The 23,729-nt window shown below is 44.1% G+C and overlaps 1 protein-coding gene across 7 annotated transcripts in view; it reads left to right on the top strand.

The window, feature by feature from the left end:
- The window catches only part of LOC410882 (mucin-5AC), a 286,325-nt gene that overhangs the window by 152,716 nt on the left and 109,880 nt on the right, over window positions 1–23,729 (top strand). For all 7 annotated transcript variants that reach the window (XM_016910911.2, XM_026446430.1, XM_026446429.1 and 4 more), the window contains exon 3: window positions 5,008–5,092. In XM_016910911.2, coding sequence (XP_016766400.2) covers window positions 5,008–5,092 — 85 coding nt within the window. The remainder of the gene's footprint in view (window positions 1–5,007; window positions 5,093–23,729) is intronic.

The raw sequence follows: 23,729 nt of genomic DNA, 5'->3' as shown, positions 1-23,729 counted from the left end.
TCTCGACGTCCCAGCACGGTCGAACGATGCGAACGTTTTCACCCCACAGATTTCGACCGATATATATCTCTCATCCCCATCGACCACTTTAACGTCTTTGTCACGGACTCTCCCGGCTTGACGAGGTTAATCCTTCTTCCTGGCCTTCATCCCTCCCCCACCTCGTCTCCTCTCGCTTCTCCTCTCTCTCTCCTTGGTTGGTCCACTAGCCGGCCCTGGACGACGACGAGCTTAAAATCCGTTCACGAGCTGGAACGAAAATAATTGCATCGTGATTCTTCCGCCTTTTTCCCTTCAACCCTCCTTCAACCCATCCTTCTCGCTCTCCGCTATTTCGACTTTGCCTGCTCCCTCTTCCCCTTCCTCGATCGCGCCACGACCGAGAGGGCATAAATCCTTCGGGATCGTCGCCGGGAATAAAGATAAAAATCTCGCCGTGGCGCGATTTCAGTGGTGGAGAAGAGGAAAAAAGGAAAAGAGAAAAGGCAAATTCCCGAATAAACACATCCGCGCCTCTTTATGGCGCCACTTTGCGGATCCAACCACCTCCCCCGAGCCGGTCGCCTGTGTACCGTGCGCATTATTAACTCAACCACCGGAAAATGTCAACGCGGCCTGCCTCCTTATCTCCTCCTCGCCTTTCTTTATTTTACCGACAAACCGTGCCGGTTTCCCTAGCCGGCGGCGTTTCTTTCTTCCCCTTCCCCGACACGCCACTTTTATCTGGCTGCCTTCTGTCCGGAATGTTGCGCTGTTGTACATTCAATGGCGGAATTTGTAATTGGATCGTAATTGAATTTTCTTGGAAAAGAATTTGTCAACTCTATATATATATATATTGAAATTAAAATTGAGAAACGAAATTTATATCGAGAAACAATGGTTGGAAGATTGAGCGTCTTCGTTGAATTTTATTTGAGATTGGATAAGAGGCGTCGAATATCTTCTATCCGTTTCCGTTTCCACGGTGGATCGGTTTTCCAAACGTTTTAATCGGCGTTTTTCTCTTTCCCTGGCCCCAATTTCACGATTCTCGCTTCCTCTCCCCCCCCCGCCCCATCCCCGGGGGTTGGCAGAAAGAGAGAGAGTCCTCTTCCAGAAAGGAGTTATCGCCGAAGGAAGCTACAGGCATCGGCGTGCTCCTGTGAAAAGGGGCTGGAGACGGCCGGCGGGGTTAAAACGACCCCCGCATTCGAGGCTGAAGTCTGAAAGATAAGGTACCCCTCTTCTCTCTCTCACGGCCTCCTAGATTATGGAATGGCACTTTAATTACACTAATGGGAGAACCAAATGTTAATTACAATTCGAAGTCTAAAAGAGAGGTGATTCGCGGCCGATGGAGGAGCGAGGAGGACGGAGAGGGAGAGAGAGAGAGAGGAGGAGAGGGGGGTTTGAGATAGAGCCAGGATGGACGGAGGAAAGGGACCAGATGAGATTTGCCTGCGTAAGAAGGGTTCCCCGTGATTAGTATTATTTAATTAAAAATGCCCGGCCTCATTATGGTCACCTCTCATAAGGACCTGGCTTAAATGGGAAGCTGCTTATAAATTGGATTATCGGGAAGTAGGAAGGGGTGAGGGAGAATAAAATATCACGATATATAGTGTGTATATATATATATACGTGTTGACAAAATTTTAATAAGAAAAATAAAGTCATTAATTAAAAATGCACGAATATCGATATGAATAGCTGAGAAGAGAAATGATCATTAAGCCTCTCAATTGGAAGATTAATTACGTGATTAATATTTGACGTGAGAAGCGAGTAATTAACTTTCAAGGATACACGCATTGACGAGAAAGAAGGAAAGGAAAAAAAGGAAGGGAAAGAAAAACAATGGAAGCCGAGAGAAAAATTCCAGGGATAGGAGATAGCGGACCCTTTCCTCCACTGTTGTCGATAACAGATCGATTCGTACGGCGTCACGGATATCGAGAGGCATTTTCGAAATTTCCACTCCCCGCTACACAGTCTGAGCAACGAGAGGAGCATCGTAAGCGGGACGACTACGCGCGGCCGACCGCGCGGAGGACGGCCACGACGACGGGGCGGCTATCGACTTTGGGGGGAAAGGGAGTGGGAGCCGGGTTTCAATTTAAAGTTGGGCGAGCGTGTCGGGATTTCAATGTACAAAATGCGTATGCTAAACTTTTCGCACCCCTGTGGTAGCCGCCCCTCCCTCCCCCTCCGTCCGTCTTCGAGTTCCCCAAACATCCCTTGGTAGGTGGAAAAACGGCCAGCGTGGACCAGCACGTCCGCCGCCGTGCTCGATGTTTCGCCCGGGAGAAATCAGCAAGTCTGATGCATCGTCAAGTAGAAAGGGGTGCGCAAGTAGAACGTTCTCTACGTACGGCCCGGTCGCGGGACGAATGTCCCGTTGAAAAACACTTTGAAGTCGAGCGGCCCCAAAGGACAAATTACTTTTTTTTTCAGAGGCCTTAGCGGCCGAGGAATCCCCCTCCCCTAATGATGAGGGGGGGCGCGCGATTGATCGAAGGTGATGCATATCAATGGAATAGGCTTGGAAACGAGGGAGGCTCGTCGAGTGTGGAAGGAAGTTTCTAATGGCTCGCGAGAACTTTTCTCTCGGGCGCACGCATCGAGGTGTATATTTGCATCTAGCTCCTCTGGGTGCAAGCTTTGTCTCGTTTCGCCGTTTATACGAGCAGAGGAGAGAAGGGAGGGGGGTTGGGCTTTGTCGAGGTTGTTAAATAGATGCACGGGGAAATGCACGGTGTGCGGCTGTGTGTACGGCTCGAAGTTTAAGGATTGGATGTAGGAAATGGTCGTTTGAATGGAGGGAAGTTGGGAAATCGGAACTCGAGCAACTGGAACTCGCCCCTATTCTTTCTTCCCGTTTTAATAGTTTAAATAGTCTGTTAGAGATTTATTCCCACAATCGGAGTCAGTTTGATTAATATTTTCCGACGAGATCGTACTTACTTTTTTCGATTCGTATCTACTTTTCACAAAAGCATATCCCGGTGAATATTCCAATATAAATTAATTTCCAAAATTAAATTAATCCTCTTTCTCCATTAATTACGATACTTTTCAACTTTACTTCCAATTCTTTCCTTCGAATCTTATCTCTGAAAATTTTCTTTCCGTTTCTCTGCCTCCCTTCTAAACCAATCGTCGCAAAAATGGACAAAAATTCAGACATCCTCCGATTCCGACGCGAATTCAACTTGAACAATGCCTTCATCGAATGTATATATGTGTGTACGATTTCCATGAAACGAAGACGACGAGAATGGATAAGAAAAAGAGAGAGAGAAAAAGAGAAAAAAGGATGCTCGGATCGGGCATCGCGGATGGGTGAGAAGTTTTGCCCGAGGAGTTGGATTACCGCGTGGCTTCGGTCGGATTTGAAAATTCGTGGGAGGTCTGGAGGGGTAGCGAGCGAGGTTGGCGCGTGATTGATTTTGCATACGACACGGATTGGACAGGTTTGAGAAATTGGACTGGCTTTCTGGCTGGTTTGCCCTCTCTGCCCTTCCCGGCGAATCACCCTCTCGAAATGGCCCTTCCCCTTCCCCTTTGCCGAACCTTCTTTTCCTATATCGCGAGCGTCTATATATGCCTGGACGGTTATATCGACGTGGCGCGCGTATATATACACACGTCGATGTAACGTATATGCTTAGAGAGTATCCTGAAGTGTCTGCCCGCGAGAGACGAAGAAGGGTTCCCACTCTCTCGTATCTCTGGCGGGAGACGTCGAAGGGGATTGGCCTCGAACGAGCGATTTGTGCGATCTTCGAGGACGTATTTATGAGCGTTCCAGGCCCGCTTCTTCCACTTTCATATCGCATTTTCAGACGCGAGCAAGTTACGGCGTGCAAAATGGAAACGTGACGTCTTACGCGAGACCGTTTATCGGAAGAATGGATTTTGTCTTAAAGTCGCGAGAAATTATTTCATCCGTTATAATATACAATGTTATCTCGAATCTTAATCAACTATTGAATGATTTATATGAGACTTAAGATTAGTGCTCAATAATCCATATTTCAATCTTGTAATATCATTCGAATTATCGTAATTATCTCTATAAAAGCACGTTTAGATTAAAAAAAATTTACGAGGTCGAATTCTACGTTCAAGTTTTCAATCTAAGAATAACTTTTAACTTCTTTCTTTTAAATTATTTCAAGAAACTTAAGAAAAAAATTATTTAATCTTATCCACGTGAACGAAACGCAAACGAGTATTGCGGTAATGCGGGGACAAAAGGAGCGGCGTAAGAAGCTGTCGAGGCATAACTGATCTAGCGTTATCCGCCGACGTTGGAGTGGATAACAGGCCGAACGATTTATTCTAAACCTTTATCCGGCGGCCCCTTGAAATTTATGAAAGAAGACGCCCGTTTAACCGACTCGTTCAGTCATCCCTCACGATGGTGGTGAAGCCACCCTTCCCTTTGCCCGTCCTTCTTCCACGCCGCGTCTCCTTCTTCCTCCTCCGAGATCTCGCCCGCCTTTCCTCTTGTTCCTCTTCACCTCCACCCTCGTGCTCGCATGTCAGCCCTTTATTTTATACCAAGACGAGTCGGTCCGAGTCGGTCCTAATATTAAAGGGGATGGTTCACCCTTAGCGCGTGATCGGGATACAGAAATTCGCCGATCAGGACGGTTCAGAACTTCCTTATTGGAGGGCGGAACGAAGAGTCGAGTGGCGGGGTTCTTGGCGAAGGAAACGTTTCAGAGCCTTGCAATCTTTTCTTCCACGTATCGTCATATACGTGGATGGCGTTGAATCGTTGCTTGATCAATGGCTGGTGGATAAAATCAGCAAAGCAATCAATTGGAAATTGAATTTGTTAAATAATCTATTTGGTAAATTTAAACGTTTCTTTTGCTTATGGATCAGAGGAGATGTTTGAACGAAATAAAGATTATTGAACGATGAGTTACGCGAGTTTAAAAATCTAGAAAATGTCCAACTTTGCAGCGACGAAAAAAATTTAGGAGAATAAAATTTTCCTTCTCTGTTTTCCAGTTGTATCTGAGCAAAACTCGGCAGAGTGGCCTCACGGACGATTTGCATCTTTCTCGAACGGTCAGTCCAACTGTGCGCCAGCAAGGTAAGTCTCTTTCTCTCTCTCTCAACATTTTTTTCCCTTCTTTCCGTCGTCGTTTCTCGAGCGACGCTTTACCCTCTCGAATTTCGACAGACTCCGTTCGTGGATTCGTTTTCTTGCCGTTTTCTCTTTCTTTCTCTCTCTCTCTCGAATTCGCTCGAAACTTTCCACACCCACGCACACACAGAACGGTGTCGTTTAACGTCCTAACGACGAGATACTCGCCTCGTGCGTATATATCGAAACTGGCGAAGTCACCCGTGCCGAAACACAAGCGACGAAACTTTGGCCAATTTCGCGTGTACTCGAATAGAATAAATATGCGGTCCACGTGTGCCTCGCCTATCTATGTTCAATATGTGCGAGTCGCTTATAAATTATGCTTAATCCATAGCGTATCGCGCGATTTGTTTAACCAATAATATCGATGAATTTCGATTCTCTCGAAATTTCTCTCGGTCGAATTTTATCTCGGTGAAAAGTGAACGCGAGTCTAAGATTTGTATTGAAAACTTTTCATCTTCCGAAATGAAATATCTATTTGAAATGAATTCTTTTAACATTATTAAATATAACAATTAAATATAATTATAAATAAATAATAAAATGTCATATATAATCGTGTATCTGTTTCGATCAAAGTCTGAGGCCTATCTGAGAGAATTATCGAAGCTCTAGTAATATTTCTACTGTTAAAAAAATCATAATTTAGATAAAATTTCTTAGGGAATGATAGAAAAGAAATTAATACGATACCTGGTCAAAATAATAATGAAAAATTAGCGAATGTTGGAGAAATGAGGGGGGAAAATTTCTAAAGTTCGAATATCGACCAAGTACTTTCCCGATTTCCAGCGAGCATAAGCAAGGATTTCCACGATGCGAATCGACGTAGACGTGGGGAGAGCGAGGAGGGCCTGGCATCATGCATAACCCCACGTCGGCCTCGCATAAATATTCTAATAACTTCGGAAACTAATATGATTGCATCCAGCAGGAATAATATCCTGTTCGAAGTGGGCATCGCGGATGTATGCGTGGAATACGAAATATACGGCGTGGTCGTCCACACGGCGAGGACGGCGTCGCGCTCCTCCTCACCGTAACCGTAGATCACCGCGAGGGTAGAAGCGATCTCTCTTGATGACAGTGATTACTTTAATCGAGCTCCCCCTCCCCCTCCTCCTCTTCCCTCGTCGGAAAATAGTTATGGACGACGCGACGAAAACCACCAGAGATATCGCTCGATACGATTATACGCCCTGCTCTACTCGATTCTCGATGCACTGTCGTAAGAATAACAGACAAATATATCCAGACAGGTAGATATATTAATAAAAATCATTTTTAGGTAAATCATCTCTCGATTATATCGGTGGATAAAATTATTTTACACGCCCTGCTCTACTCGATTCTCGATGCACTGTCGTAAGAATAAGAGAACAAATATATCCAGACAGGTAGATATATTAATAAAAATCATTTTTAGATAAATGATCTCTCAATTATATTGGTGGATAAAAAATATTGAGGCGATAAGTATTGATAACGTTTTATTAAAATAAGGAAAATTTATCCACGAAAAATACGCGAGAAATTTTCTTACTTGGAATGATTTTTATTAAAAGAAGAGAATAAAAATAGAATTGCACGATACAATACACAATCTCTACATACTCGAATATATTAATCAGACGACAAGGAACAAGTCTGCGCCTTTAAAAGTGATCGAAGTAACGAAAGGGCTTGTGGAATCGATTTCGCGCGGATTCGAGACGAAAATTCATCCAGGGAGAGATTCGAGTTCGAAAATTAATTTCAATCCGTACTTGAGCCCCCTGGCTCTCTCTTTCTCTTCCTTCCACCCTCCACTCTTTCTCTCCCTCTCTCTTTTGCTTCTCTCCGACTGGTCAAACAGCGGCGTGTACAACGCGCGGTCGGAAAATCGAGCAGCGCTCGAGTACTGGAAACAAAAGGCCGACGTTTCAATTAGGTCCCTTATTAGTTAGCGATAATAGGGCCAGCGGCGGTCGAACGTTAAGGCCAGGGCTTTCCAGCGCTTAAACGTTCGGTTGCGTTAGGTCCGCCGGCTTGTTTGCGTGGATCCAGCTCTTACGATATTAAGGGCTGACTAGGCGTTCGCTCGCCCAACGCTGCCCCTCTCCCCCCCCGCGTTTCGATGTTTAGGGCCAAGCCACGGACTCTCCTCGACCCTGGCCTCCTCGACTTGACCAGGATGGAAGGGACAGCGGAGGGGAGCCTTGCACCTCGTCGATTGATTTTCTCGCGTTAGAATGTTGGACGGAAAACCCTGTGATAACCGACGGGGTTGTTTCGTTTGATGGAATCGAATTCGAGGGGAGCAGGTTTGTCTTGATGAGGCGAGTTTAGAGAAAGTGAAATGGACGAAAATCCTGAAAAATTTAAGATAAATACAAGTTTATATTCGTGTACTTTGTAATATCCAAAATTTAAGACAGGAAGAAATTTAGAAACGAACAGGATTTGATATGGAAAATGAGGATGATGAAAATTTACATCCCCTTGTATTAAATTTTTACCTGAAAAATTTTTTAACGCCACTAAAAGCACACGAAATATTCTAGGTATAATAAGGTTAAGTTAGTTCACTTTCTTTATTACCAGAAATTCTCAAGTTTTGCTATGCAGCCGTATAACATGTTCAGTCCAATACACAGTTGTTATTAAAAAGTTGGATGTTAAAGGAGATTTGAAAGGAGGAAAGGGAGAGAGTTAGCCGTTGGTTTCTCGAAGCCCAGGAGGAATTTGTCGCGAAGGAACCGGTCGCAGCAGTCGCCTGCGGCTCGCCGCAACGATCCTCCGCCGTTCTAGCCATTGTACGCCACCGCACGCAACCCGGAGGATCGTTGCTTTCGTCGACACCCTTCGAAACTAACTCGAGCCGGGCCGAAACTGCGCTCGCTTTCCTTGCCGCGAAACGGTCGACGCGGTTAACAAGCGGGCACGCGATTCGCTGCAACCCCTATCGATTCGAAAGTGAAAAGCCGATCCCAGAATTAAATCGTGAGAATTAAATACTCGATAACCAGCTCGTTGTTTTGATGGAAATTTTAAACGATGCAACGTTTCGTACGAAAAATGTGAAAGAAATAAAATCAGGAATCATTTTTATTAGATCGACATTGAAGAAATTTAAAAAAATAACTCTTCATCAGGGGAAACAGAAGATTGATAAGAAAGTGAAATTATCGAGATAGAGAAACAGTAATTGGAGCATCAATTTTTTCGAAGTATTCAGAAAAAATAATTTCAAAATACGAAGAGAAGATATATACATGAAAGAGCAGCTGTCCGAGTCGGAACAATCCAAACTCCGTTCTAAAAACACGCGCAAAGTTATCACCGCCGCCTCTTCTTTCCGCCCGCAGAAAACCGGAATTGGTTTTAGTGTAAATGCGGGGGTGGCGGTCTGGCCGGGTGTCGGAGGACGTCGTGGCGGATAGGGTGGCGAGGCGGAGGAGTGGTAGCGACATCTTGTATTGTCAGATCCCAACGCGACAAATTCATAATTGCGTTAATGCGGGTACGGCGAGGGTTCTTGCCGCAACCACCGCAAGGCGCGCTATGGCGTCTTGCGGCTGTAAGAGAGATAGGGAGCGGGCCGGGTGGGTGAGGGGAAAGGGGTGCGGAAGGGAGAATGGACGAGGGAGGAGGGAAAGAGAGGTCCCTCCTGGCACAGGCTCGTTAATCTTCCAAGGATTACGCCAGAAGGAAGTATCGCCATTGTGCAAGGTGCTCCTCTTCCAGCCGATAATTATTAATTAAACTGGCCTAACGGGCCACTTCGCGATTTATCGATTTATCGGCCTTTCCCTTTCCCTACCCTCTCTCGAACCGAAAGAATCCGTCCGTCTTTCGATAGAGGGTAGAATTATTGGAATTGCGTGAAAGTTATACGCGTAGAAATTTTTACTTCTTCTTTTACTTCTTTCTTTTTCTTGAAGGAAAACATTGTGAAACGTAGATTTTTGTCCTCTCACGTCTACTCCATTTATACCTGTTAAAAAGCAAAGCTTCACTTTTCGTACAATATTGACTATCTATTAAAAAAACAATCTACTGTTACTAAATACACTCGACACGAATCACACCGCATTCGAGACGAATTGCAGCGGAAGGACGCAGTGCAACGAGCCGTGCGATCGCCAGGTTTTAATTAATCGCGGCCGATTAAACGATCATGAAATCGAACAGGAAGGGTCATCAAATCCGCACGAGCTGGCAGAGAGGAGAGGGTGGGGAAAGGGGGATCGCTCGCAACTCGAACGGGCCGAGGAGGGTGAAAAGGATAGAATTGCAAAAGCGAGAGAGCGGCACGGAACGAACGAGCCGAAATAAAACAGTGATATCGAGGCATTTCACGCACGAGCGGGAACGTTTAGCAGATTCAACGTGCGTGCCGGTACTCGGCACACTGCTACCCACGGCATGAAACGATCCTCCTCCTCCTCCTCCTCCTCCTCCTCCTCTCTTTCCCATTATTGCCCTCTCTCGTTCCGCCTGCACACGGCTCGGCACTTTCATCCCGCTCTATTTTTCTCCCTTGCTCAGCCGCCCGCCCGGCCTCTTCCTATCTCGCTCCGGTATTCCTCTATCACCTCTACACCCTCGTCCACGGCTCGCTGAAAAATACTGCTCTCGCTGACACCTGTAGCTTCCACGTTCTACATATGTGCGCGTTACGTACGCCGTCCGTGCACACGCCCATCGAGGAAACGAGGGGCAAGAAAAAAAAAAAGAAGGAAAAAAGGAGGAAGAATTATCGTCGAAGACAATTTCCATAAGACGGAGGCCCCCGTCGAGATCTCGTTATGCTTGCCGCGTTTTTTATCAAGAGATTGTTGAATAATGCGTGAGATTGGATTTAAAAGGAGGAAACTGAAGAGATGTTTTCCTCACGTCTCTTTCATTCGTCGAGGAATCCTTTATTTTATGAATGGATCACTTATTCATTACCTTTCGTGATTATTGAATTTTGATTGAACGAAATTCGATGATTGGTCGCAAGAATATGTATTTTGGGAATGTGTATCTAAAAAAAAAAAAAAAATTGGAACGAAACTTTGCGAACAACAGTTCGGCCGAAAGTTATTAGTTTGTAAAATTACTTCATATCGGTGTATTAGAGAGGCTGAACAAAGGGCTGGGAGATGATTTTTCATCGTTCTCGCGGATAGGAAGGGAAGAGGGGGGGCACGATTGCCAGGACGAAAGGGGGAACAGATTCCACAAGTGGTGGACTTTACGGGACTTAAGATTAATCCTCATAATTACCCGATTCCGTTCTTCTCTGCGGGGCCCCCTCTTGTATCCGCTTTTTATACGGTGGCTTGCACACCTCTCGTGCCTTCTGCGGCGTACCTTCGCGAGGAGGGAGCCGGGCAGGATGAATGGCGAGGCCGGGAGGACTCGGTTGCTCGGCCATAAAGATATTTATCAGGTGACAACCCTGGTCATCCTTTACGATCCTTGCCCTTCTTGAGGCTTTCCACGGACGTCTCACGTAGCTCACCCTTCGCCCAGTCGCGTGCCGCGTTTACTTTCTTTTCTTCCTCGCCGAGATTCTGTGTATCTTTCTCTCGAGAGGGAGTGCTTTTTCCAGATTTGATTCTGATTTTTCATTTCAAACGAATTTTTATTATTAGATACTGAAAGATTTAGATTTTACAAGTATTATGGGGTTGAGAAATTAATTCATTCGATGAATAATAATTATTGAAGTAATTTTATTCCTAAACTTTTTTAAAACACTTCATCTTTAGATAAAACTACTCTCTCCTTTTTTTTCTTACTTTCTTCCTGAATCTGTCACTTCAATCTGTCCGCGAACAAAAATCTCCAAATCTGAAAAAAGGGGGGAAAAAAGAAAAGAAGAAACATCCCATCCTCGAAATACATCATTTCTCCACCAGCATCGCTTCTCCCAAAATCGCCTCTTGGACGAAACCTTAACGCCGAAAAACCTCGAGAAAGGAAGATGAGAGAGAGGAGGAGACACGAGCGGGAGGAGTACAAGGGGTTGGTCGGGGGTTGGGATGACCGAGAACGCGCACCGTGGGCGTGAAATCGGACGCCGGCCAGGACGTCCGCTCGACTCGGCAGCCGGCGGACAATAAGAATCGATATCTTAATTAACGAACGCTGGTGGGTCCGATGTGCAAGCGAACTCCTCCGCCCCCGCGCGCGGGGAAGGGAGAGGAGAGGAGGTATCGGAGGAAGAGGCTGCGATGGGGGTGGCGAGCACGGGGAAATCCGGAGACTGGGGGGGTGTATATTCGATGGGGTAGGACGCCTGACCGGAAGCGAGAGTCTGCGAAGCCCTACGGACCTCGGCTCGTCGTCCCACCGGAAGCGCCATTCACGCGGCCCTCCCCGCTTTCGTCCGCCTTCCCGTCCTGGTTCCTCTCCCGTGGTTCGCCAATGCTGATACGCCCCTGAATAAACAATACTCCGCTGGAATAAAAAAAAAAAAAAAAAGTTCGGCTGCAGTGTTTGACGAAAAAAAAAAAAAAAAAATTCCTAAAAGCTACTCGTCGCCAGATCGGGGACGAGACCGGTTTCGATTCGTTCCCGTCTCACAATGGAGCCGAGCTTTTTTGCCGGTCGGCGTTGATCGTGGATAAAACGACTCTCTCTCTCTCTCTGTTTTACGGGCGGTGAAAGGATTAGAAGGTGTGGAGGAAGATGATAGGTGGTGATGATGAAGATTATTTGAACGGAAATGAAAGTGGTATGGATGCGATGATTGTTTGGAATATCTATCGTGGAAATTGAGATTAATATTTGTCACGTTATTTGTGTGAAAGTGTTATTGAGAAAAATCTTTAATTTTAAATCTTTAATCCGTGCTTAAAAAAATAGAAAAATGTATATTTCTATGTGGATCAAGGTTAAGCATAAATTGTTAAGCATTGTTAAGAAAAGAACGATCGAAAATGAAGCGCGTAAATAATATTTCTTGGACGGGAATATTTATATCATTGATAGAGTTTTAAAGTAAAGTAAATCGAATCTTGCGATTTCCTGTTTACCTCACGCGAGAGAAACTGTATTTCCTGTATAATGTACGGCATCTATTGTATTCTCATAGCTCGGCAGACTCTCGTGAACGCCTGGTCCAATTAATATCACCGCGAAAGAAACGACCGAGGCCGAGGAAATTAACGAATTGGAGGGTACGCCTTTCCTGGATGCTTTTACCGCGACTGACTAATCCGATAAAGTGGCAGCCTCGCACGAACCTCTTTCTTCTCGCTGGCATTCCGTTTGATGGGATATGACACTAAGCATTCTATATTGACTAATAAACTCCCGGGTCCCCTGATAACGAATATTCGCTTCTTCTAGACGCGAATAGAGTCATTTGTACTTTCCTCCAGCCTTCCTTTGATTAGCTGTTCCACTACTTTGGATTTTCCATACGATTGATGAGGAATATAAATTATCCCATCATCGATATGATCTATTCCATTTATCGTGAATAGTTTTTAGGCTGTTAGAAGAACGTATAAACGAATTCTTTCATCTCTAAATTATCGTCTATGATTTTTCGTAGAATTCATTTTTTGCTCTACGTTTCAAGAAAACTTTGATTTCACCCTTGGAACGATAGAAAGAAAATTAATTCTATATCAATCACGTTCGTGAAGTTTCGTTTCAAATATAATAAAAAAAATTGTTCGTTAATAGAAAGACGTGTTGAAATACTTTCGTGAGCAGATTGTAGATAAAAATTGCACATTTATATTATACAAAAATCAAAGAAATATTATCGCCATTGATACTGGACGAAGTTAAATTAAGAAAGATCCAATATTTGATTAATCTTGTGCAAAATTGTGGCCGTGTAATCGAAGAGAGTTGGAACTGAGAGTTCGACTTTCGGGTGTGTACATTGCACACCCCGGTCGAGCGCGTTTCCTCACGTCCAGTGGTGGATAGTCTGGGCCTAGGATGAAGTAGTCGGAGGCCGCAATGGTAGACACCTCAATCAGGACTCGCTTTGGAACCCAATTTCACGAGAGAGAGAGTATTTGCTCGTATTTCTGGTGGCGGTAGGTTTGACCTCTCGTTAATCACCAAAGGACCCGAAGCACGAAGGCGAGTCAGACAAGCTGTGTAGTTGACCGCAACGACTGACCGTTGCCCTGTGGACAGGCCCTTAAGGGGTATCCCAAATACGAAATACCAGAGCCAGATGGCTTCGAAATCTGAGCCAGTGTCTTCCGATCGAACAGATCCTCCGCCTTCGCGTCTTCGCGGTTTCGATGCGAGGCTTATGGCTCTCTAATTACGTACGAGTTTGCCCCAATCTTTCAACTCGATCATACGAACCAGAAATATCATATATATATATATATATATATATATATTAATGGGGAAAAATATTTCCATTGGGGAATTGTTCGAGAGATCATTAATTTCGTTGAAGTTCATTGATTTTTTTCTACAAAGTTTCGTTAGTTTCGTTGAAATTTAATTGATTTTTTTCTATAAAGATTCGGATAGTAGATAGTTACGTTATCAGATCGTAGAAAATTGTTTCATTCTTGGAAGGGAATCTGATATTCGATGTAAGCAATGCGTGCATCGATTTCACGCGCTTTCGAAGCACCGCCCGCAGCAAACGTCGCTGGCTTGTACACGTCTAATCGTTGAATTAGCTAGCTTTGTGGTTAAGCTATGCTATTGCTGAATTAGGGGCAATTTGCTTCGAAACGCACCCTTCCCGTGTTTGTGCTCCCTGAACGAATTTACTGTAACGCGTATTAAACGATCGATTCTAATCGCAAAACTGGCCACAAAAATATCCAAACTTTCACTTCGTCGAACAATGTATATCTCTTTCGTTTAAAGATTCTTCTACGATTTTCCTTTCCATTTGATAGAATTAAAATATTGCTTTTATACGTAGAATATCGTTCGAATTTTTTTTTTTTTTTAATTTCTTAGAGAAAGCTAGGACAAGTGCTTTCATCTCGTACGAATCCTCGCCACATATGGGCCCATAGTCTCTTCGAGCATATCGTTTGTTGGTTTTGCGGTCTACCATAACGCTGCCTTCCCCGTAACCCCTTCCCTCCTCTTGGGAAAACGTGGTTCCAGCAACATCGTTCGGCAAAGGGCTGTTTCTCGTGCAGCCTTTCCACATCGAGCGCGAACGAAATCTAATCACGCTTGCCAATAAATTGTTCCACCTAACTTGGCGACCATGCAAAATATTCGAAACATCGTTGTGTCATATCCAATTGCAATCCATTCTAACGCATCATTTCCTTTGAATTAATTCACAATTTTCATCCCTACGGATATTTTTTACAATTCTTTAAATTTTATCATTTAAAAATGTCCCTTCGTTGATAGAATTTATTTGGAAATTTTGTTGTAAAAATTTATCGAATCATAAATATTCGTCCCCCTTTTAACGAAAGATTAAAAATCTGATTCCAATTTTTGCAAATTAACTTTGACGAGTGTTAAGCACGTATCGTCGGAAGTAAAGTAGGTTCATCGTGCACGTTCGAGCAAATAAGAGTCAGCGTTTCTTTCTTTCAAGTCGTTCACTGACTCGTTCATAATAGTGCTTCCCTCTAATTACTCCCTCAAATCCTTTCCACATTCGCACCTCTCTTCCCTGTTTTTCCACCCTTCCCTTTCGCTCTTTATTCGCCGTCACTCTTGCGTTCTTCTTCCTCTTCGAGTTCTCCGACGCTCGATTCTTCCACTTGCTTAACTCGTCTGCCAACAATTTGTCACAATTCTCCGATCGAACGTTCGTCTTCTCGACGAATTTTCCAATTTTTTTTCCAACTTCGAAACTGTCACTTTCGAAAAGAAAAGAAAAAGAAAGAATCCATTATTTTGCTCTTTGAATAAAAACATTAATAACCAATTATACAAAATAAAAACCTTGGATGTTTTTCTCATCCGATCCTCAAAAGCAAAGACATCAAAGACAGCAAAGACAAGATTCACGAACAATTTCTCCATTCGTTCCCCATTCCAGGTCGAGAGCTTCATCCCTATTGACGAGGCGATTGTACGAGGTTACAATGTCTAATTGCCTTTTTCGCGGACGCCTCTTAATTACTTCTCGGCTGCATTAAGGACAGATGAAAAATGTCACCGCTCCGTCATCCCTTTGCGGGGCGCTTTCGGGCTCGTTGGAGGGTGTTCTCGGAAGTGATTCGACCGCGGAAGAGATCCGTGCGAGGGAGAGGGGGGCCAGGGCACGGGACAAAGAAAAAGCCGGCGGGAGGAACAGAGACGGGGGATAAGAGGACGGAGAGAGAAACAAGCAGGTTGCGGGGGATAAACAGAGGTGACGTAATTACCGAGATTAATGTGGCCTTGAGCTTTCGGTGGCAACCGAAGCTTCCCGGCCGTGCTCGCTTTTATCTCGCGAGCCATCATCCGGTCTCGCTTCCTCCGCTCCTCTTTCACCGCTCCTCCGGAAAGTAATTTGAGGAGCGGGGGACGGGGGACCGGTTTTAAATTTTACTTATCCGTGGAAGTTGGATTTTACTCGATCCTCTTTCTTCTTTCGCCAATTTCGATATTCGAGGAGGAATCGTATCGAACTTTCTTTCCTCTTCGAAAGTGACAGTGAGCAAGCGTTTCTCCAAGTGTTTCTCGTTTTTCTGGAAGAAATTGCGCTATGGAAAAATTAAATGGAATTGCCTTCTGTGTTAAAAACATTATGGACTGTTCGATCAAGTCGCCTATTATTTTTATTTTTTTTTCTTTTTCCGAAGTGGAAAGAAGTGGGAAAATTGTTACAAAGAGTTATAAACAGGGCGACTCTGGAGAGTTGCCGATAATTCCCGCGGAAACTATTACGGAGAAGTCCTCGAGGAGGAGGCGCTCAAAGGGATGCCGCGGCACTTGGTAGGAATTTTCTCGGCTCGTCGCGAGATCTCTCGCAGACGACACCCCGACGATCCTCTGACACCAGGGACACCCTCCTCCACTTGTTCTTCTTCCTCTTCTTCTTCTCTCAACGAACAATCCGGCTCGGGAATCAAGCGAGGAGAAGAGAAGTCGTTGCAGAAGTTCCTCTTTTCAAACGGGGAACACCAACGGTGCGAGCCTTCCTTCCTTCTCTTCCTTGGAGAAGAGTGGAGGGGAGGGGCCCGCTATTCACGCCGCTATTCCTCGTCGAACCCCTTTTCTTTCCCTCCCTCTCGGCCGCCGCGGTTCCCTGCTCCAGAGACAATGATATCGCAGGAAGAGAGAGGAACGCCTCGGCCCGCTTTACAACTCCCGCAGGGGCTGCCTTTACCGGGGCGAAATTAATATCATAAATAATATGGTAGAGGAATGGAAAAGAAGGAGAGAAAGGGGAAAAGAGGGGAACAAAAAAAAAGAAAAAAAAGAATACAGCCCGCCAGCGTCACGAGCGACGACGTTACCGCAAAACGTTTTCTCTCGCGGCTTGATAAAGAAGGGGTGGAGAGAGAGGAAGAGGGAGAGGAAACGGCGCGCGCCATCCTCTCCGAGAGAGAAATCTCCTCTGGGCTCTAGCAACTCCGGATGTCGGGATTAAAGAAAACGAGTTACCTCCGGCTATCTGCGAGTGCATTCCATTTGTCTGATTTTATCTACTCGCTTGGTTACTCTGCAATCAACCGAGCATCACGGCTATTTAAATGGAACGTCTGAACGTTGAGAGAAGTTTGCTCGGTTTGATATAGATATTGGAGAGTATGCGCCGTCGATTTGAATATTATTTGCAAAATTTTAACGAGGTAATTTTACCTCTGTCTATATTTCCTCTCCCTTTTTTCTTTTTTACGAAAGATTAATCAAAGAGAACGAATACGAATCATAGAAATTTATTCAAATTATTCAAAATAGCATCTTCTGAAAGATTAGAATTATCTCGATCGATTTAAAATGCGTCCTTTTAAAAACCACCCTCGAAAGCGGCTCGTCGTATCTTTTTTCCTTTTTATATAACCGCGGTTCATCATTGCGCATTGTCCCGTAAACTGTCGCGCGAAGATACGACCGAGTATCCGAGTCTTGAGCCCGACAAAAGACGCGTCCCTGTGTTTCAACAGGGATTCGAAATAACGACGCGTTGAATACGCGACGCCCCGTGCGACGTATTGTGCGTTCATCCCTGTCTGTCTCTGTTCCTCTTCAACTCCCTCCCCCATCCCGCACGCACAGTGTGACTCGATGTTTCTCGCCGAAACAGCAATATAATCACCGTGATGGCACAAAGCGGCTAGCCGCGCCTTCCCTACGGCAACCGGTGGCAACCGCGCCGCGTCTTCCGCGCCATCAAACGCTGATGATACAGACGATATGAGGTATGTGTGCGCGACAACGCTAATTCGCAGCCATTGTCGTGCACAGCGCGGTGAAACACTAGGCGAAGCCACAGGTAGGTGAAATTCGCGAGGGCTCCGTAGGAAATAGAAAACGAGGGGGGACGTGGCGGAGGGGTCGGGCGTTGGCCGTGATTGGTCGGTTGGGAATGCGGTGAAACTCGTGTCACGTAGGGATTCCTCTCCGAATTTCGTTGGGAAACGATGCGACGAGTCGTGGGTCGAGAGTCGAGAGATTTTTATTATGTTCGATCGCTGTCGGGCATCTTCGAATCGAATTAGAAAAGATGCCGAGGGTATTCGATATATTGATCGGGGTGAGAAACTTGGGCAAGGGAATTTGGTGAGAAGAGTGTGTAAGATTTTTCAGCGTATCGAATAGTTTATTTCTTTTAGCATTTTGGATTCGTTGTCGAGCCTTTTTTAGAGAAATGGAAAGCGTTTCAAAGCTTGGTCGGAGATGAGAAGGGATTTATAATTTTATAAATCAGTGTATTTTCCTTGACCCTGAAATATAATGATTAGGTTCTTCTTTTTATATTTCTTATATTTCGTGAAATTTTCTTTCTTCCTTTTTTCCCTCGTTCAGAACATTTAATTCCGATTCTGAATGCTCGCTAGATTTGGGTAAATGGGTCAGAAACTATCGTCGTACGTTTCCAAACCATCTAACTTGCTCGCAAAGCAAATTGATCTTAGTTACTGAGCGATTCTCGCTAGGCATATAGCAGTTGTTGGAATCTTCTTATCCTTTTCGATATCGTTGATTCTCAGACTAGTTGAATATTAAAAAATTTTCACGTTTCTTTGAATTAACAAATAATTTTCTAATGGAAAAACATTCAATTTAAGACAAATGTCTTTGATTATAATAACTCTTCCACGTGTTAATTATAGAAGTTTAATTTTAGTGGAATGTTAAACGAGATAAGATACGAAAAGTCTAACGGGACACGGCCGCTTTATTTTTAACAGTCCGATTCTGAATGCTTTCCCGTGACTTTACTGGCATCGTAAACCGAGAGTACATAAACGAAGTCAGTCAATAACTGGCGAGCAGAGGCAGACTTTCACGGACGAGATTTTAACGTGTCTCTCGTTTTCATGGCGAACAGAGTTATGGTTTATTAAAGTGAAAAAGTGTCGACGTTCCCTTTTCGAACGATCTTCGCGTTACGAACTTTGACCACCAATGTGCTATTACATAAATATTTATATCAAACGATATAAGATTTAACGAGCTTCGATTTCCTTCATCGATAACAATTCGAATTTACAAAACAATCTTCTCGTAAACTCTGTAAAAAAATACTTCAAATCGATATTCCATAACTCTTCTTTTTAACGATAAAAAAAACTCATATTCAAATCTTGAAGGATCGAAACGAATTCAATAACCACCTCGACCACGTCGACCCCATCGAAGGCACCGATAATTGTTTCGATTCCCATTTCCTGTTGGTCGTTGTATCCCAACAGTGAGGAAGCTCGCGAAACACGGCACGTCCCTCGTCGATAGGTCGATAGGTTGTTCGTTGTACATCCGGTTCGGATGGCGAGAGATAAACTGGGCCGGGAGCAGAAACGGGATGAATAATGAAGCGAATCGCGCCTTGGCCGGAAGGCGAAATTCAGCCATGCCTGCGCCAGACCCCGAGATTAGACCTGAGTTATGGCGTTAAGATCACATCTAATTGTATCAGTTTGGTCCACCCAAACCAACCTCTATCTACCTATCCATCTGTAGAACCGCGCGCCTCTATAACCTGCTTACTCGGCCCTCCTTCCGCGTCTCTTCCACGCCATTGACCGGGACCTTAAACGCCGGCCGACCGTCGATTTGCTTAATCTTGCGCTTTGCCAGGACTTTCCAGACCCACGAGTCCGCGCAGTTACGACTCCACTTAGCGCCGGTTACAACTATTCGTGGTTACGCTTGGTTACCTATCGGGAACCGACCCCCTCCTCTCTCCCATTGCCTTCCTGCAGGGCCTGCTCCTCTCTGGATGCTTGGATGTCGGCTTTATTTGAAAACCGATCGGGAAGTGTATCGAATTAGCCGGCTCATGACGTGGTCGACGGTGAACGCACGCGTTCCAGGGATTTAGGGATGCTTTTACGAGATTTATTGGATAGTTGTGCTTTCGAAATGATCGAAGAAACGACGAGAAGAGAATATTTTCACTATTTGCATTTGTGAAGATTTTAAAAGATTTTAAGAGAGGTTTTCTCTCTGGAGAAGTTTCAAGTATTATGTATCCCTCTATTGCTTTTATATTGGGAAAATTGATGTAAAGATGTGAGTATGTAATAATAATAATATAGTGTGAAATATTCTGTTCACGTTAAAAGTGAATATTTCATATTTGTTGATGGAAGTATTTTGGTATTTTAGATGGAAGTAATTCCGATACTCGTTTCTTTGAATATGTATCGCCCGGGGTTATCTCTTGCATTAAAGAGGAAGCGATTGTAAGTAGAGCGAGAGACAGATAGAAGGATCGAGCGAGAACACGAGTCTATAATGGTTTCCTCGAGGCTCATCCGTGTTCTAGGACGTCGCTCCGTGTACACCTGTCTATCTCGCGCTTACACACACGCCTCTTCCAGCTATCAGCATCATGTATCGGGTGTACTAATTATTATTTTCTCGTCACAAGCAACTCGGGAAGATTGCGAATTTCTACGTACGTAATTAAGACGCCATATATTTCTAACAAGGAGGAACAATTCCACAATCTCAACAATAATGAATAATTGAGCCTGAAAGAATTTATATAATTTCTTCGACCTTTAATTAAATTCGTTAAATGTTTAGTCGAATTTAATTCGAAGAAAATTCTTATATACTTTTTTATATTTTGACCAAATAATAATATTTGTTGGATAAAAATTAGAAATTTAACTTTTGATTATCAACGATTGCTGATTAGGCTTAGTGAACAAATTTCGAGATAAAATTGATGAGGTCGTCGGAAAAATATGGCGAAACGTAGGAAAGTTTTTCAAGCCACCTGGTAGTCTGTCTCGGGCAAGGAATATTATCAAGTTTCGTGTACGAAGGAAGCGAGAACAGCAAGGACTAGAGAGAGGACTAGAGCGCACGGCAGAGAGGCATTAGAGACCCGGGATGATCACTGAGCGCTCGGCACTAATCAAGACGCATGATTATAGGCCCCAAAGCGCCCCGGAGCACCAGCTACCGTTCCCTTGAAGGAGAGGGCCGCCAATACGACCTCCTCGTTCGTTCATTGTCGTTTCGTAGTAGAGCTCGGATTATAACCTCCTCGTTTTTGCCGTGAAACCTTCTTTCTGCTGCGTTGAAGTCTCCGTGTTTTCACGTACTCGTCGTTCCATCCCCAATCTTTTCTCTATTTCCTCGAGATATCGACAGTTTTTGATGTTAATTATTTATCGAATTTGTTCGGTTCAAATGTTTCTCGCGTGATTGAAGAAATTTTTTAGATTCTGAAGAAGCTGAAGAGTGCAAAAGCGTTTGGATATCACACGATTTCTCATGTATTTGGTAATTCTCCATGCAGGATTTTACTTTTAAATCATTAATGATGAAGAGGATGCACAAATTCGAATAGATATTCACGTTTCAAGAGTTTATCTCTTAAAAATAAAAGGTATTGATAGATAAAGAAATTTGCTGATAATTTTCTTTATCGATTAACTTTGCTATTTGCTAGCGACGAGTCAAAGCTGAAAACTTGGTGATCGTCAATTACACGCAAGCTGATGAACTCGGCATGGAACGTCTATGACGATCGATTACGACATGACAGAAGCATACATCATAAAGGGAGATGGTTATCGTGTAGACGGTCGATATATTAAGCATCGTGTAATTCCGTTAACTGATCTGTATTCGATTGTGAAGTAGCGTGGTAATTAGACGTGTCGCTGTTTAATCGTCTCTGGAATGATCACCGTTCCACGTTTAATATATCTCTCTGAATAAAATTACTGCTGTTCACTTTTAACGATTCCAATAATATTATATTAGAACTTTTGAAAGAATTATTTGAAACAACGACGATGTATTATATTACAATCTACGTTGAGGTACTTATGCCCAATTAAATTCATAGATTACACACAAGTAATCTAATCGATCCAACGTCGTACAACCTCACCGATAATGAATCTAAGAAAAGAAAAATAATTAAAAATCACACGAATAAGAAAGAAAAAAATCGAAATTCTTCGTACACAATTCACGCCCGGAGAAATTGTATTAAAAAATTCGAAACAAAGGGCGAAGGAGAAGAGAGAGAAAAGAAACGTCGAAGAGAAAAATATTCATCGTAAAAGCGTGATTTATTTTCCCCATCGATCGCAAAAGAAACGTGCACGAGTTAATGCCACCAGTTTCCTGTCATTGTCGCGCATGCAACCGCGATGTCGCGTCGTGCAACGATTTTTTTCGCGAGAACGCAGAGGAGAGCAGCTGCCTTTCTCGCGGTAGGTGGTGTCGTTTCACGACAAGCAGGCAACGAGGAAAATGGAGACGGATGATTTCCTTTTTCATGTCGGAGCATCGAGTCGCGTGACAATCGTACACACAGGGCCATTTTTCTGAAAAGCTCGCAACCCTCTCCCCTTGGAACGCAACCCCTCTTCGCCGATTATGGCGGGCACGAGAGCGGATACGTGTGGATGTGTGCGCGTTGCGTACATATTGGCGACGTTGCCTTCTGAGCATAATTTAACGCGATACGTTTGGGGTTGTGCTAACTTGCTTAGCGCAACCTCAAATAGAACCGTAGGTCGGGAAATTTGCTCCCGTTGTGGATGGAGGGAATCGACATGGGCATATGGGGGGAGGGAGGCCATCGTCGCGCTTCCCGGCGAGAGAATCGCGAGAATCCTAATTGCCGGAACGATCATTCCGAGGGAAATGACGTGCATAATTAACGAAAGCGGATTTGATTTATTAAATCAACCGTGGCCGTGTGTGGGAAATGCCTTATGCCAGCCATCGATTCGCTTGCCAACCCGAAATTTAGGGTATGAAACGTATCGTTTCGGGGGAGGAATGGCGAAGGGAACATTTTTTTGACAATTGTCATTTCAATTGAATACAGTATGATAAAAATTCAGAAAACAATTTAAACGATCCCTCTAAGGATTCGTTTAATTAGATGTAGGAGTTTTAGTTGTATTTTTATGAAGTTGTTATTGTAATTGTAGTTTTGAAGGTAATTTGATGCTTATTCATCTTAGCTCTATTGTTAATATTATTGGCCACAGTTTATCATTTATGTAGGAAAATTTTGGGATTGATTACGTGACGGAAAGTTTATATGATGCAAAAGAGGGAAGACCTCGTTTCATTATCTCATCGCTGCGTCCACTGTTGAACGCATGCAAGAAACGTCCATTGCAGAGCGAGATCAATTGTAATAGCTCTACTTTCAATCCTGTAATCGGGAGGGAGCTACGCCGTAGTTAGAAACGCAGACAATGAATTTCACGGCACGTGCCGTTTGTATCTAGCGTTTATACTCCGGCTTCCTGATTGCTTCGCACAAAGAAGTTGGTGAATAGTTCTCGAAGCACTGTAGGCAGCGTACAAAGGAGGAATTCGATCTTTGGCGAGGAGAGAAGAAACAAGGGACAGCAGGAGGGGGAGTGGGGGCGGAAGTGGGAGGGAAGCAACAAGGTTCGTTAATTTTACGAGCGTCGAATTCGCAATTCGACCGATCCGATATTAGGATGATCCGCAAGAGTGTGTAGAGGCCAAAAGGCCAACAAGTCGGGCTCAATTTAACAGAGCCGTGGATGGAGTCGTTCGAAACTATCGAAACACAATCTCGTGGAATATAATTTCTCTTTTTTTTAAATATCGTATCGAATAGAAAGCAAAGTTTTCATAAAGAAATTACATCTTGATAATTCACCGAAAAATAACTATCGAAGAAGGAGATATTGAAGAAATTCGTTTTTCGAAAAACGAAAAGAAGAAAAAAAGTCAATAGGACGAAGATAATCGTTCATCGCGATGAAACATTTATCGAGCCATTGCACGTTGAGCTCTCGAACGTTGAACGAGAATAGGCTGGCGATTGATCTCGAAGGCGGAGGAGGGTGAAAAGCGGCGAGGTTAAAGAACATTCATCACACCCTCCCGGAATCTGTCGGGGACTGTTCTCTATCTTGCAGCCCATTGAAACTTCTACCGTGTCAGAATAGAGTATCGAAGAAAGAGTATACGCATCGGTATACTTCGGGGGTCTTACGTGTGTTTGCTTTTA

Source organism: Apis mellifera, linkage group LG2, assembly GCF_003254395.2.
Source record: "Apis mellifera strain DH4 linkage group LG2, Amel_HAv3.1, whole genome shotgun sequence".
NCBI classification, from domain to species: Eukaryota; Metazoa; Arthropoda; class Insecta; order Hymenoptera; family Apidae; genus Apis; species Apis mellifera.
This window is presented reverse-complemented; position numbering and strand designations above follow the sequence as displayed.